Source organism: Balearica regulorum, chromosome 10, assembly GCF_011004875.1.
Source record: "Balearica regulorum gibbericeps isolate bBalReg1 chromosome 10, bBalReg1.pri, whole genome shotgun sequence".
NCBI classification, from domain to species: Eukaryota; Metazoa; Chordata; class Aves; order Gruiformes; family Gruidae; genus Balearica; species Balearica regulorum.
Window position 1 is genome coordinate 123,040 of NC_046193.1, and position 12,257 is coordinate 135,296.

The following is a 12,257-nucleotide window of genomic DNA, read 5'->3' on the forward strand; positions in this document are numbered from 1 at the left end:
AAGTTTCTCAAAATAGTGAGCATTGCTTTGGTAGCACCAGTTAATTCTTGTGTTATGGCATGGTTCTGTCTTGTTTGAACATCCAACCACTTCTTTTCTATGTTTGTACTACTTTTGAGACTATAAGCTCTATCTTTTAGTACCAAGAGTTGTCCCAAAATGTTTAAGTCCTTTCTGACCGTTTATACATAGAAGCAATAAAGTCTTATGACTACTTTGACCTCCCAACTCCTTCCATTGCCTTCTGTCTCTCATATAGAAGTCTCTACCAGTCTGCTTTGATACATGGTTTAGTCTTTTTACTACGCTATTTTTTCAATGTCTCTTTGCAATACTCTCCATCCATCCCTCTTCTACAGTATGTGCAACTGGGTGTATTTCTGAACGCGTTTATTGCTACGTAGCGCTTACATTCTCTCTCCAGTTCTGTACTCCTCTTCTAGCTACTTTCATTAAAAAAGGACTACTGTTATAGTAGCTCTATACTGTCAGACCTGTGTGACTGCTCTTCTGAAAATTTGTGTTTAATTGCACAGTTCCAGCTGTTTTCAGAATCTTAGAAAACTACATTTTTGGAACAACTCAAGAATTTCCCTGAGTTATCATTTGCTGAGGTAATTAGAGTAGATGCGGTCTTTGGCACAGTTTACTTATTTTCATCTATCAATTGGGGACTTGCTATTTTTATTTTTCAGGTACATGTCGGTCTCATTGTATAAATAAAACTCAAGGTTCAGTTGAGAAAATGGTATAAGATTCCTGAAACAAAGCTCTTGAAGAAAACAGTTGGGTTAATACCACCTGTTGTAGTGACCACATAGCAAAAGTTTATTAGGATTTGCCTCAGATCCCCAGTGTTCTGAATTAAAGGTGCCCTACCGAGAGAGGTATTTGGGATATTGAATGCATTTCATTTATCTCCACGTGAAACTCTATGTCAATGTTTATCACTTTGCCCTCACTGATGTGCCCAAAAGGGGGTTCCAGGTTGGACCTGTTCTCACCTGAATATATTTAGTCTAATTATGCTGGTTTGGGTGCCGTGGCATGATGCAATAGGGATGAAGGGGCTACTACGCTGTAGATGCAGACTGGAAGAGAGAGTGCTCTGGTACAATCCAACCTATGTAGTTGGCTACTTTTGGTTTTTACCTTTTTTTTGTCTCATACATTGTATTCAGAGGAGAAAGTGAAAGTTCCCAGCTCCATGTTCACATTCTAAAATAACGATATTCAAAAATACTGCCATTCTGGACTGAGCCAGGCTGAACCTCCGATGCTATCTTGTCAGTTGCTGGTAATTATTGACTACTGTGTTTGTATTCTGGAACCTTTCAAAATATACTGCAATCTTAAATATTTGAGCTCAGTGGACATATATAGAACCAAGAGCTAATTCTTTTTGTGGTAAGGGATTATTTAATTTTCTACCTTGTCCTAATCCTACTTGATGAATTTTATTAAGCTTTAGTTATCCCACTGACATGACTAGAAGTAGTCATCAAGTTTTCCCAGGCTTAGCTTGCAAAACTGAATTAACATGAGCGGTTCCTGGTTTTTAAATTGGGTGTGGTTCAGCACTACCAGACTGGTGTATGTTGGCATCTAAAATTCCCTTAGAGTTGGCAAAAATAAATAGGGTCATATATCATGTGATATGTTTTCCTTTCTTTCAAGGTAAGCAAAAGGTATTCTTTAGGCTTTCCCCCCCCACCCCCCCAAGAGATTCAAAATTTTACACTAATGGTTGGTGTTCATAATTTCAGTGCAAGAGAGGTTTAAAAAAACCCGCAATTTTACAGGTAAAAACTTACAGCATGCCATCAAATTTCATGTAGCAGCAATATGAGTCTGAAGTGGAGAGTCTGAATTGTAGCGCTCTCAAAATGTGCTGAAATGATGATGACAGAAATGATAAAAGATTATATTTTGAATGTATAAAAGCAGAAATTGATAGCTGGGTGCGTCCCAACAGTTTTAAGCCCGGTGGCATATTCTAACAGCAGTGCAGCAGAGTGTCAAAGCATAGCTTTGCGATGCTGGGTTTTGGAAATGTTGAGCTTGAATTTGTGGGAAGGTTGGCCAGGGAATTTGTTAATCAAACAGAGAAATGGTTTGCATAATGTGCTAAGAAAGCTTGTTTTGTGATGCCTCTGTATAACACGCTGTATCTACTGCCTGTCTTAATTAAGCTGGAATAGATCAGCTCATTCGATGATTTGCTTAGAAGTTTTATTCCATGGTCTCTGTGAAGGTAAATTATGTAAGCAGTGTTGACAGTCAATAGTGCCAAAACTAGACTCCAGAACTAAAAAAAAAATTCTCACCGTATTTAGTGAAATCAAACATTGAAAAGTAAAATTATTGGTATCTTGCAGGCAGGCATTTTCATTAGGGTGTGGTTTTCCCCTCCATTTGTCTATCTTCAGGTGGAGTTTGAAGGCCTGAAACATGAAATCAAAAGGCTTGAAGAGGAAACAGAATTTCTCAACAGCCAGCTAGAAGATGCCATACGGCTGAAGGAGATCTCCGAACGCCAGCTTGAGGAGGCCTTAGAGACACTGAAGACAGAGCGGGAGCAGAAGAACAATCTTCGTAAGGAGCTCTCTCACTACATGAACATCAATGACTCCATGTACAACAGCCACCTGAACATCTCTTTGGATGGACTGAAGTTCAGCGATGAAGCCACAGAGCCCAATAATGATGAAATCATGAATGGATTTGAACAAAACTGCCTCAGCAAACTCAGCAATGGCAAGAATAGTACATCAACACCCAAGAAAAATGAAAGCTTCCCTCCAGCCCCAAGTCTGGTTTCAGATCTTCTGAGTGAATTAAACATTTCTGAAATCCAGAAGCTGAAACAACAGCTTGTACAGGTAAATGGGTTTCCTGAACAGCTGTGTATTTCCACATAGCTGCTAGAGTTTATTTGGGCTGCAATTTCAGTCTTTTCAATATCTCGTGTGGCCACCATACAGTATGTACTATATTTGTAAAGGCTCCGATTGATTTAGAATTTGAGGATGTCAAATGTTTGTCAGCTGAAAACCATAGAGATTTTTTTAATGCAGAGAAGCTAGCAGTCATGTCCTGTGTTTGGAGGAAAGTTGTAATGCATCTTCTGGGCAGTACATGCTGTGTCTACTTCATTGTGTCACTAGCAAGAAAGATTGTATTTTCTTCAAAAATTGATAGCTACTCCAGTCATCCTTATGAAAAGGAGTTCTATAAACCATAACTATTTTCTGTAATTAGTTTGAAGAACATCAAGTTTTAATCAGTACTAAGCATTTCTGTGTTGTATTTGTAGTATTGGGAGGTCGGAGAATTTGAAACAAGGTGCATATTTGTGTTGCGTAGAAATGTTTTGAAGTTATTTTTGTCAAGCATTTTTTTTATGTGTTCTAAAATATTGTAGAAAAAAATGCTGGATTTTTTCAAAATGAGAACTTTTCAGCGGAGAAACTTTAAAAGTTTCAGTACATCAAGGTTTAACCCCAGCCTGTGACTGAGCACCATCTGGCCTCTCACCCCTCTCCCCCTGCCAAGGAGATGGGGAGGAGAATGGAAAAAACCTCGTGGGTTGAGATAAAGACAGTTTAATAGGATAACAAAGGAAGAGAATAATAATAATAGTAATAACAATAATATAAGTGATGCACAAATGCAGTGGCTTACCACATGCGAAAGGAAAAGAAAACAATCCGATGCCCAGTCTGTTTCCAAGCAGCAATTCCACCTCCCAGCTAGCTTCCCCCGTTCTATACGGAGCATGGCGTGATATGGTATGGAATATCCCTTTGGCCGGTCTGAGTCAGCTGTCCTGGCTGTGCTCTCCCAGCATCTTGTGCACCTGGCAGGGCTGAGAAGCTGAAAAGTCCTTGGCTTAGTGTAGACACTACAGCTACCCAGCAACAACTAAAGCATCAGTGTGTTATCAACATTATTCTCATACTAAATCCAAAACACAGTACTATAGTGGCTACTAGAAAGAAAAATAACTCTTATCTCAGCTGAAACCAGGACACAGTATTTCCGAGTCTTTCATGGAGCTGCAAGCTTCCACCATAGACTAGCTGCATGTTTTCTAATATTTACTTGATAATTTGCAAGACAACAATAAACTTTAGTTACCTTCAGCTGAAAGGATGTTTTTACAATGAGACCATCAGCTATGGAAGAAGTGTGTTTAAAAAAAAAATAAATTAAAAATCCACTTTGGAGTGGAGATGAGAAAGAATTGGCAAGGAACACTGTGCTTGAGATATTTCATTTAATTTAAAGCTAGTCTTTTCCATAATGTGCAAGTGATCGGATTTCTGTAACCATATGGACCTTGGCTAAGTTGCTGTCTCTTATAATAAAACCATTTAAGTGATACAGTTTCCTTTACATAGATGTCTCTGTTCTTGAATTTCAGATGGAAAGAGAAAAGGTGAACTTGTTAACAACGCTACAGGAATCTCAGAAGCAGCTGGAAAATACACGGGGGGCCCTCTCAGAGCAGCATGAGAAAGTTGGCAGACTCACAGAAAACTTGAACGCAATGAAGAAGCTCCAGGTCAGCAAGGAACGTCAGTCTGCCCTTGACAATGAGAAGGACCGAGATAGCCATGAAGATGGAGACTATTATGAAGTTGACATCAATGGGCCAGAGATCCTGGAGTGCAAGTACAAAGTGGCTGTGGCAGAGATTACTGACCTAAAAGAAGAGCTTAAAAATCTTAAGGCCAAATACAAAGAATGTGAGTCTAAGTATGAGGAAGAGAAGACTAGATATGAAACTGAGAGCCAAGCTCTCACTGAAAAGATCACCTCACTAGAAAAATCCAGCAGGCACGATAGAGAACAGGTGGCCAGACTGGAGAAGGAGCTGAAGAAAGTCAGTGATGTTGCTGGAGAAACACAAGGCAGCCTCAGCGTGGCTCAAGATGAGCTAGTCACCTTCAGTGAAGAACTGGCCAATTTATACCACCATGTCTGCATGTGCAACAACGAAACTCCAAACAGAGTGATGTTGGATTACTACAAGGAAGGTAAAGGTGGACGCAGTAGTCCAGAGACCAAGGGAAGAAGGTCTCCCATTCTTCTTTCTAAAGGGCTGTTAACTATAGAGCTAGGAAAGGCAGAGAATGGAAGTGGTGACAGCAGCCCATCTCCAGTATCATCTCTGCCATCTCCCGTGTCAGATCCTCGGAAGGAACCAATGAACATTTACAACCTGATTGCTATAATCCGGGATCAGATCAAACACTTGCAGGCTGCTGTGGACAGAACAACTGAGTTGTCTAGGCAGCGCGTTGCCACTCAAGAGCTTGGGCCAGTGGTGGACAAAGACAAGGAAGCTCTCATGGAAGAAATCCTGAAGTTGAAGTCCCTGCTGAGTACCAAGAGAGAACAGATAGCAACTCTGAGAACTGTGCTGAAAGCCAACAAACAGGTAACCGGGTCTTATAGACATGAAGGTTATAGTGTCAGGGAATTAGGTCATAAACACAAGAGAACTTGCTTGGAGGTCATACTGCCATACCCTCAGCTCAGCGGGGCTTTTGTGGCTGCTGTTTGGTGCAAGGCTGAAGCAGGTTTTTTCGTTAGAGGCACACAGCTTCTCCTGCTGTAAAGCTGAGTGCTGGGGCTTTAACTGACTTTTGCTTTTGTCATGAGACTTTTTATTAAGCTTAAGGTAGCTTCAATCTACTGCCCATCTGAATTATATCGGATTATGTTTAATGTAAGACACTTAAAATGAAAAGGTAAATCTTATTTTCTACTTGAAAGAATTCTAGTAGTTACCCTTAAAGGTCTTAAACTTACGTACTCTTCTCTCTCGAATTGCAAAATAAATGAAAGCCTTCCAAGATGAGGATGTGATATAAGAACGTGGTCAAAATAACAGGGGCGAAAGGTAAAATTGGTCTTTGGGGATTGGGCCGTGCAATTTGATACACATTAGCAGTGCAACAGGTGAAAACAGCTGCCATTAAGACACTATGTGACATGCTTCATTGTCTCCTCTAAAGTTAAAGTAATGCAAATTGAAGTTGTCTTAAAAAAAAAAAAAAGTATAGTGTTGTTTAAGAAATACATACATACTTTCAGTTTTCTTTTGCACATTTTAATAAAGGTGTTCCAAAATGTCAGATAGGCAAAATGCTGTAGGGGTTAGAGAACTGTGCAAGTAATTGATGAATGCATTTAAATATAAAGATACTAAATAGACTTTTTTGTTCTTTGTGTTAAGTAGGGAAAGTTTAATTTCTTTTAGTAGTTGGAGGTAGGTATCACTAAATATATATTCTGTAACTTCCTGGATGCTGCTGTGCGGTTAATGGGAGTGGGACACCTAAATGTCTGATCTGCTTCCAGTGTTCAAAAATGAAATTTTATTTAATCTGTACAAGAAAAGCTGACCAGAAGTTGAAGATTCCAGTACAAAGTAAATGTTTCATTATGTGACTAGAAATCTCTTAGCCAGCCACTTTGTGAAGAGTTTCATTAACTAGTATGTTTCTGTTCTTCTTGGTAAACAACAGACTGCAGAGGTAGCCCTTGCCAACTTAAAAAGCAAGTATGAAAATGAGAAAGCTATGGTTACGGAGACAATGATGAAGCTGCGAAATGAGCTGAAGGCTTTGAAAGAAGATGCTGCTACCTTCTCTTCCCTGAGAGCAATGTTTGCTACAAGGTAAAGAACATAACAACTCTGCAAAAATGTCATTCCTTGCTTGTGTGAACGTCCTGCCCACCAACCCATGCAGAGGGTGACGGGGTGGGTGCCTTTTTCCAAGTTCGTTGCTTACAGTGTTTGTCTGCGATATGTTCCGATTGATGAGGAAAATGCCAGGGTTATAGTATGTTGCCACAAAACAAGTTGTGGTGGTGGTGGTATTTATTTAATTTGGGAGTGAGGTTATCCATGGTTCTTAAAGGCATTAACTCTGAGGAGGAGTGACGCTTAATGCAAAATGAGCCTTTATTACACAGTGAAGATGTGACTCTGACCTGTAATGATCCAGAAAAAAGTAAACCTGTTGCAAACATCTTATTATTCTTAGGTTGTCCATCTTGCAGTTGGCATCTGTCCCTTGATTTACCTGTGTTAGCTGATTTGGGTTGCATATGTCTTTGTAACTTGCTTCTGCTTCTTAGTTGTGTTTTATGGTGTTAACAGACAAAAAATACCTGCTGACATGTCACGTGCAGTAGAAGTGATAAATGCTATTTTGATCTGCGTGTTGCTTACAGCTACTGTCACGGATTTCTTTCTGAGTCTACACTTTTCTTTTGGGGAATGTTGAGGCAACAACATCATGTTACAAAATCCAGATCTGCTTCACAGCTGAGAAACCTTCAGGTGGCTCCTGTGCAGAGATGATCCTGGAAAACAGGAAGAGAACGAGCTCTATCTAGAAGTTGTCAGACCGAGCTTGGTGGGATTCACAGGGACACCCCGGCAATGTTCATTTGCCTGCGCATCCCGTGCATTGCTTAACAAAGATGGACGAAAGAGACTGTAAAGGATGCTGTTTAATGTAACCTGGACACTTTTAAGCTAACCCAAGGGGATGGGGAATCTGTATGTGCTACATTTCTGCTTCGTTCTCTGCCTTGTCTGGATTTTTTTTTAAAAAAAAAAAGTCACCAAAAACCAGAAAAGGCTTTCTTTCTGTCATCTGCCGAAAAGTACCATAGTAAGGAATCACAAGGAATAATCCTCATGCTTATGAGGATTCCTGAGGCTTTCCTGTCTGGTCTCTTGTGGGGGTGGTTCTATAGCAGCTCTCATGTTCCTTGAGTAATCTTGGGCTTCCTGCTGATTCAGCCTTTCTCAGCAATATCTATGCGTGTGGGTACGCATGGAAAGGAGAAATAGATACCAAGGAATGCTAAAGGTTGAATTGTGGCAGCTCATTGTGCTAGAGACAGGAATGCCCTGTACAGTCTGGATTTGTCCTACTTTCTTTCTTCTCTCTCTCCTTTTCTAGACAGTAATTAATATGCAGAAATTGCTGTCTCTTAGTTTTAGATCAGCTTAAAGGTGAAAGGAAAGAGAAAAAGCATACTGTTAACTTCCAGTTGTTTTTCCTACATGCAGATAGCTAGCTGTCTAAATTACATGTAACTGCAGAATGTTTTCCCTGCATGTTGATTTTCCTGCCTCAGCGTGAAAGTGAGGGAATGACTGTGAACTGGTTTGGAGAGGAGGAGTTGTCAGAGAAAACACCAGAGGGATAATTCTCTCTCTGCCTTTCTGTGGGTGTATTGTCTAGAGGTCAATCTTGTCCTTTTACTGGGGAGACAATTATGAGGATTCCTTGGCATGGGGAAATTGGGGGCAGAATAAAAGCTTTTCTGAAAGCAACAGACTTAAGAGCTCTGTCCTGGAGCTCTCGGGGAGCTGTGGTTGATCAGAGGCAGGAGCCATCTGTTTGGGGATGCACAACAGACTCCCCGGCCTCAGTGAACAATTTTAATTCCTGAACTTAGTAACCGTAGTGAAAAAAGTAAGGGGCCAAGAGCAAAGTAAGGATGGAGTGAGTGGAGACAGGATCTGCTGAGCCTTTCGTCTTGTGAGTACTTGCATTCCTGATTGCTGCATGGCAGATAAGCATCTAGCCTGAGACAGTGGCAGCTGCACACAGCATGAAATTGCTTCTTTCTCCTGGTGTGCCCAGTGTTTCGGATGCCAGGGTAGCTATCGAGACCTGTTACTGCAGGTAGGGTACTGTCACCCGTCCCATCCCCCCCCGCCAGATCTCCGGCCAGAGAGGATCGGTGGCTTGGTGGTTGGCAGAGACCTTTCTTCTGTCAGTGGTGGTTTCATCTAAGCCTCCGTGTCAGGTAAGGTAGGTTTGGAAGGGGTGTTCCTAGGTGCGTTGGTGAAGATAACCTCAAAAAAATTTTGAAGTCTGATTTTTAGGTGCGTTTCACATATCAGAAGTATGTAACAGCCCAGTTTGTCTTCACCGTCGCAAACAACCTACTAATGGAGCACCTCTAACAGTCTACAGTAAGTCGCGTTTCTTTTCTGGCCAACAGGTTTGTATCAGCAGAGCTGAAGAACAAGTGACGGGGCCTTTACCCCACCATGTTTGTTTCAGTGTTGTGTCCGAGCGTGGGGTGAGGCAGACTGCCGCACGCAGACCTGTGTTTTCCACAGGAAACCGCCCATTTTGTAGGATGCAAGAGAGCTGTAACAATACATGTGAGTTGAAGGCTGGGCATGAATATAGTAACTGACCTAATTTCCTTTTTAAAGTAGGTTAATCCCACTAATTTGACAATACTACCAGCTATTTTTAATAAGTAATGAAAATATAATAAGACCTCAGCCTGGAGACAAAGGCAGGCTTGCAAAACACAGATTAACAGCTTCCAGCACTGAGGGACTGCTGCAGCACTCTAGACAACGCTGTACGCCTAAAATTAAGCTGTTGTACAAAGGAATATGCATATATATGCATAATGTACTATAGATGTACATGCAATAGCTGTCCTGGTAAAGTCCAGATTTTCTTAATCAACACACATATCCCTGTTGTGTGTACAAACATTCTGCCCTGTAGAGCTGAAAATGGAATTTATCTGCTTAATTAGACTGTAATAGCTATTTATGTATCACTGTATTACAAAGAAACATTTTGATGTTTCATGAGTAAATGATCTCATCACCAGAAAAAAAAAAAGCAATCACTTTTACATTTAAAATCCGAAAAGAAGCTGAACATCTTTATTGTTTTACTTTCTGAAGAAGGTTTGCACTTGCTAACAGGCACCTTGGGTGCTGCAAAATGTAAATAAACAAGGACTGATAATGACGCAGTGACTGTTAATTAGGTGCAGCCTTCAGCTGTTTTACAAGATGTGAAGTGGTACTTCTTTCCCTTTATGGATACCATCTGGCTCCTATACTTTACCTGCTATCTGGAGTAGCTGTTTGAAAGAAGATTTCCCAAGATAATCTTTCTCAAAATTCATTGTACAAAATGTACTGCTGTGGTTACTGTTTTGAGGGGGTTATGAATGTATTTAACTTAGGAATTTAAAACATAATATCTTGTATTCACATGATGAGCAATGACCACCGTAAAGCAAGCAGTCGCTTTTACAGTATACTTGCAACATTGAGCTACAATAATATCTGGGGTAGGTATGTTCTGTATTGTAAAGAATAAATCCTTGCAAATTGGCAAAAGAAAATATGGCTGCCCACAAACCACTCATGTTAGAACTTTTTTTTACCTTAGACAGTATAAACTAATAACTAGTTTGGTTTCAAATAAAATCTTCAATGGAAATTTCCAAAAGGCAGAATAAGTCTTTAAAATGCGGTGTTTACTCTCAGATTTAACTGTCTCTGACTTTTAACTGTATTTCTGTAACAAAAACGTACAAAGAGCACATATTTGTAGTCAACTCATTTCACTCGGGTCTTTGTTCGAGCATATATGAACCAAGGGGCTACTTTCAAAGTGTTTGTTGAGTATTTTTGTGACCAGTGCCCTGCGTTAACAGCACCAAGTAAGGAAAAATGCAGAGTGAGAACAGGAATTCCCAGGCTAGAGGCAGGTACCGCTGGTGGTGGTCAGGTCACTTCAAAGTGGTGCATCGGGAGTACAGAGCCAGGAGCCGCTGCTGGTTTTTCCTGGCAACGATATTTCACCTCCAAAAATATTTTATGGTAGGCTTAATTTTTTCTTAACTCTCATCTAGTAGGTTAAGAAAATTGAAAGATTTTTATTTTTTTTTAATACAGAACAATATAAATCCCTAGTTAAGTGTGAGGAGGGGGTGTTAGTAGCAAATTTGAGATAAATGAATTCATCTTCCTCTAAAATATTGTCAGAAGAAAGACTGATTCCTTCCTTTGCGGACAAAGAGCTTCTCCCAGGTGCTTTGAAGGAACTTGAAGGGCATATGTCCTGTTTTTTAATGAAAACCCTAATGAAACTCCCCGCTAATGATTTGGGGTGGGAATGAAGCATGGTTTCCTGTCTTGTAGGTCAAGGTATGTTTCTAGATTGCCTGTAAGCAGTTTGTCATTCAAACTTGCAAGTGCATTAGAGCTGAGGTTTCTTAAAATTAATTACGGGGGGAAAAAGTGCTGTATCAAAACAGATGAGAAAAATGCAGGTTGGAATTAAAGCCTGAGGCTTGTTGAGCTTAACTTTTCAATAAGGAAGGAGGGAGTGAGAAGACCGTAGGTTTCTGCTAGTTGTTTGGAGAAGACCTCTGAATCTGCAGTTTCCAGCATACACTGCAAGTGATAATGAAGCACAGCTACGCAGATTCATAAACTAGCAATTCAGCATAAAGTCCTTAAAGGATGGTTAGGTGAAGAGCAGGACGCCAGTATGGCCATCACTTCACGGCCAAGAAAAGAATGCACTGAGAAAAGCCTATCATGGATTGGACAGGAAGAGAGTTTAAACACAATGTTATGCTAGTCCAAACCTTGAGTTTGGTTTGCTAGAATTTGAGTAAGCATCCTTCCAAAAATTCTACTAAATATAGAAAATGGCAGAAACCATACACAATGAAAGTACAGCGTGGGTTTTTTCACCTTTCTCCTGTGTTGTTTTTCTGCTGGTTTTCTGCCTTTTGATGTAGCCTGCAAGTCTCTTGTCTCTTCAGCTTGCATGTTAAGTACTACGCGCAGTCACAGAAGGACACCGTAATCTCTTCTCTCTGGAAGCACCTCCTGTGTGACAGATTACAGCCAAACTCTTGCCATGGATGAGTAAAGCAGGCTAAAAACAGCCGAGGTGGCTCCTTGATAGCTTATTTGCTTAGGGTCAGGCAACAAAACCAAACAATTACATGAAGTTGCATTTGTCCTAATAAACCCTGACAAACTTAAACTGGCTCTGACAAATGACCTAAGATACATCTTCACTCCTCTGATTAAAGACATAGGTTTCTCAACTTTGCTGCTCGTGTATTTTCAGTTTCTTTTCCAGAGTCTAAGAAGAAGCGAGGATAGTAAGAGAACAGACATTTCTCATCCCTCTAAAATAAAGATAGAACAATAATTAAGAAATCTAGCAGAAGCAGGTGACTTTGAAAAGCAGAGAACAACTATGTCTAGGTGTAAGTAATGGCTATCCCCATGTTCCAGTGTTCCATAAACTGTAAATAAAGGAAGAGACAAACCTGCAACAAGTCAGTGAGGGGACGAGTGGCAAGCGTTAGAACACTGGAAAGACTGACAGCATGTTAACATGAGATTAAAATTACAAGATGGTGCTTAT

The 12,257-nt window shown here is 40.4% G+C and overlaps 1 protein-coding gene across 5 annotated transcripts in view; it reads left to right on the top strand.

Moving 5' to 3' along the window:
• Window positions 1-12,257, top strand: part of BICD2 (BICD cargo adaptor 2) — a 95,077-nt gene that overhangs the window by 71,287 nt on the left and 11,533 nt on the right. For all 5 annotated transcript variants that reach the window (XM_075762608.1, XM_075762609.1, XM_075762611.1 and 2 more), the window contains exons 4-6: window positions 2,430-2,882; window positions 4,427-5,446; window positions 6,540-6,691. In XM_075762608.1, the coding sequence (XP_075618723.1) occupies window positions 2,430-2,882; window positions 4,427-5,446; window positions 6,540-6,691 (1,625 nt within the window). The remainder of the gene's footprint in view (window positions 1-2,429; window positions 2,883-4,426; window positions 5,447-6,539; window positions 6,692-12,257) is intronic.